This window comes from Cheilinus undulatus, linkage group 24 (assembly GCF_018320785.1).
Source record: "Cheilinus undulatus linkage group 24, ASM1832078v1, whole genome shotgun sequence".
In the NCBI taxonomy this organism is placed as follows: Eukaryota; Metazoa; Chordata; class Actinopteri; order Labriformes; family Labridae; genus Cheilinus; species Cheilinus undulatus.
In genome coordinates, this window is record NC_054888.1 from 2,297,510 (window position 1) to 2,300,447 (window position 2,938).

The following is a 2,938-nucleotide window of genomic DNA, read 5'->3' on the forward strand; positions in this document are numbered from 1 at the left end:
AGATTAAAGTTAGATTTCTTTCATTAAAGTTGGAATTATGAGATTAACGTTAGATTTTTTGGATTAAAGTAGGAATTCTGTGGAAAAAACATTAAAAATTCAGAGATTAAGATTGGAATTCTGAGATTAAAATCATAACTCTTAGATTAAAAATAAAATTTCTGAGATTAAAGTCTGATTTCTGAGAAAATAAATCCAAAATCCTGAGAGCAAAGTCAGACTTCAGTGGAAATGAAGTCTAACATTTCAAGAATAAAGTTGGAATTCTGAGATTAAATTCAGATTTCTTAGATTAAAGTTGGAATTCTTTGGAAAAAAAATCTAAAATTCTGATATGAAATTTGGTATTTTGAGATTAAAATCGTAACTCTAAGTTTAATGTCTGAATTCTTAAATAAATAAGAATACTGAGATTAAAGTCTGATTTCTGAGGGGAAAAAATCCCAAATCCTGAGAGCAAAGTCAGAATTCAGTGGAAAAGAAGTTCAAAATTTTGAGAATTAAGTCAGATTTCTGAGATAAAAGTTGGAATTCTGAGGTTAAAGTCAGATTTCTGACTCTGACCTCAGTATTTTTTATGTTATTTTATTTTTATTAGTATCTTTAATTTTGAGTTAAATCTCAGGACTGAAAGGAAATGTTGGATCATAAAAAATCAAATCTCAGTGGCTCTTATCCTCTTTTGTGTTAAAAAAGACACTTATTTAAAAAAGGAAGAACTTTTTTTAATATGTAGTTATTCTGAGGGCAGTACTGTTGTATTTTATGCTAATTAGTACCTGTCTGTCTGAGCTGAAGGATCCACAGGTCAGAACTATCATTATTCTCTGATCAGACGTCAGGAGACTAATTAGATCAGGACCACAGTAGGTCCAGGATTATGGTGCAGCATCATCAGATTCAGTTCTGAATACAGAGACACAGCCAGGACGGAAACCACTGATTCAAACCATCAACACGAGCCTCAGACCTGGTCCAGCTGCTCCTACAGTCTCTGGTCTTCTTCTGCGGTCCGGTCTGTGTTCTCTCAGTCCGGTCTCTGTTGTCTCAGTCCGGTCTCTGTTCTCCGGTCTTGTTCTACGGTCTGTTCTGCTCCATCTGCTGGTGCTGACTCCTGATAGCGAAGCGACTCACGTGCACCGGGATAGGAACCACTATTTTGGGGTTCCTCGACGGCTCTCCGGACTTGTTGTTGACGTTCCCGGCTTTGACGCGTTTCCACTTGGCGCGGCGGTTCTGGAACCAGATCTTGACCTGCACCTCGCTCAGCTTGAGCGCGTGCGCGATCTGCGAGCGCTCGGTTAACGACAGGTACTTCTTACAGTGGAACTCCTTCTCCAGCTCCAGCAGCTGCTCACTGGTGAACGCCGTCCTCCTCCGCCGGTTCTTCCCCCCTCCTCCTCCTCCTCCGCCCGTACCGGAGCCTCCGCCGGCGCCGGGGCCGTGAGCGTGCAGGCCGTCATCCAGGCCTCCGCCGTCCCCGTCGTCTTTGTGACACATGGAGGTGAGGTTATCGTCTGAGCTGTAGTCCAGGTCACTGTCCATGGAGAAGGTCTCGTCTTTACGGGCGCACTCGTCCTCCTTCGAGTCTTCTTTACTGAGAGCTCTGCCTGGAGGAGACAAAGAGCAACGTCAACTCAACCGGCAACTAGGTCAGCAACTAGGTCAGAAACTACATCAGCAACTACATCAGCAACTATGTCAATACTTAAGGCTAGAGCAATGTCAACTCAACCGGCAACTAGGTCAGCAACTAGGTCAGAAACAACATCAGCAACTACATCAGCAACTATGTCAATTATTAAGGCTAGAGCAACGTTAACTCAACCGGCAACTAGGTCAGCAACTAGGTCAGAAACAACATCAGTAACTACATCAGCAACTATTTCAATACTTAAGGCTAGAGCAACCAGCAACTCAACTTGCAACTACATCAGCAGCTACATCAGCAACTACGTCAGAAACTGCATCAGCAACTATTTCAATACTTAAGGGTAGAGCAACTGGCAACTCAACCAGCAACTAGGTCAGCAACTACATCAGCAGCTATGTGAGAAATTGCATCTGCAACTATGTCAATACTTAAGGCTAGAGCAACCAGCAACTCAACCAGCAACTAGGTCAGCAACTACTTAGCAACTATACCAGCAACTACATCAGCAACTATGTCAGCAACTGCGTCAGCAGCTACATCAATACATAAGGCTAGAGCAACCATCAACTCTACCGGCAACAGCATCATGAATTATATCAGCAACTATACCAGCAACTACATCAGCAACTACATCAGCAACTACGTCAGCAACTACATCAGCAATTACGTCAGCAACTACGTCAGCAGCTACATCAGCAACAACATCAATACTTAAGGCTAGAGCAAACGTCAACTCTACCGACAATTACGTCAGGAACTACATCGGCAACTATATCAGCAACTAAGTCAGCAACTAAGTCAGCAGGCACATCAGCAACTACATTAGCAACTACATCAGCAACTACGTCAGCAGCTATGTCAGAAGAGACACAATACTTAAGGCTAGAGCAACCATCAACTCAACTGGCAAATACATCAGCAACTGCAACAGCAACTACATCAGCAACTATGTCAGCAAATACATCAGCAACTACATCAGCAACTATGTCAGCACCTACGTCAGCAACTACATCAGCAATTACGTCAGCAGCTACATCAGCAGCTAAATCAATACTTAAGGCAAGAGCAACCGTCAACTCTACCGGCAACTACGTCAGCAACTACTTCAGCAACTATACCAGCAACTACATCAGCAACTATGTCAGCAACTACATCAGCAACTACGTCAGCAACTACATCAGCAATTACGTCAGCAACTACGTCAGCAGCTACATCAGCAACAACATCAATACTTAAGGCTAGAGCAAACGTCAACTCTACCGACAATTACGTCAGGAACTACAT

General features: G+C 43.0%; 1 protein-coding gene across 1 annotated transcript in view; it reads right to left on the reverse strand.

Moving 5' to 3' along the window:
• Positions 1 to 1,077: 1,077 nt before the first annotated feature.
• gbx2 (gastrulation brain homeobox 2) overlaps positions 1,078 to 2,938 on the reverse strand; it is an 8,826-nt gene continuing 6,965 nt past the window's right edge. Inside the window, exon 2 of the mRNA XM_041782280.1 lies at positions 1,078 to 1,610. Coding sequence (XP_041638214.1) covers positions 1,078 to 1,610 — 533 coding nt within the window. The remainder of the gene's footprint in view (positions 1,611 to 2,938) is intronic.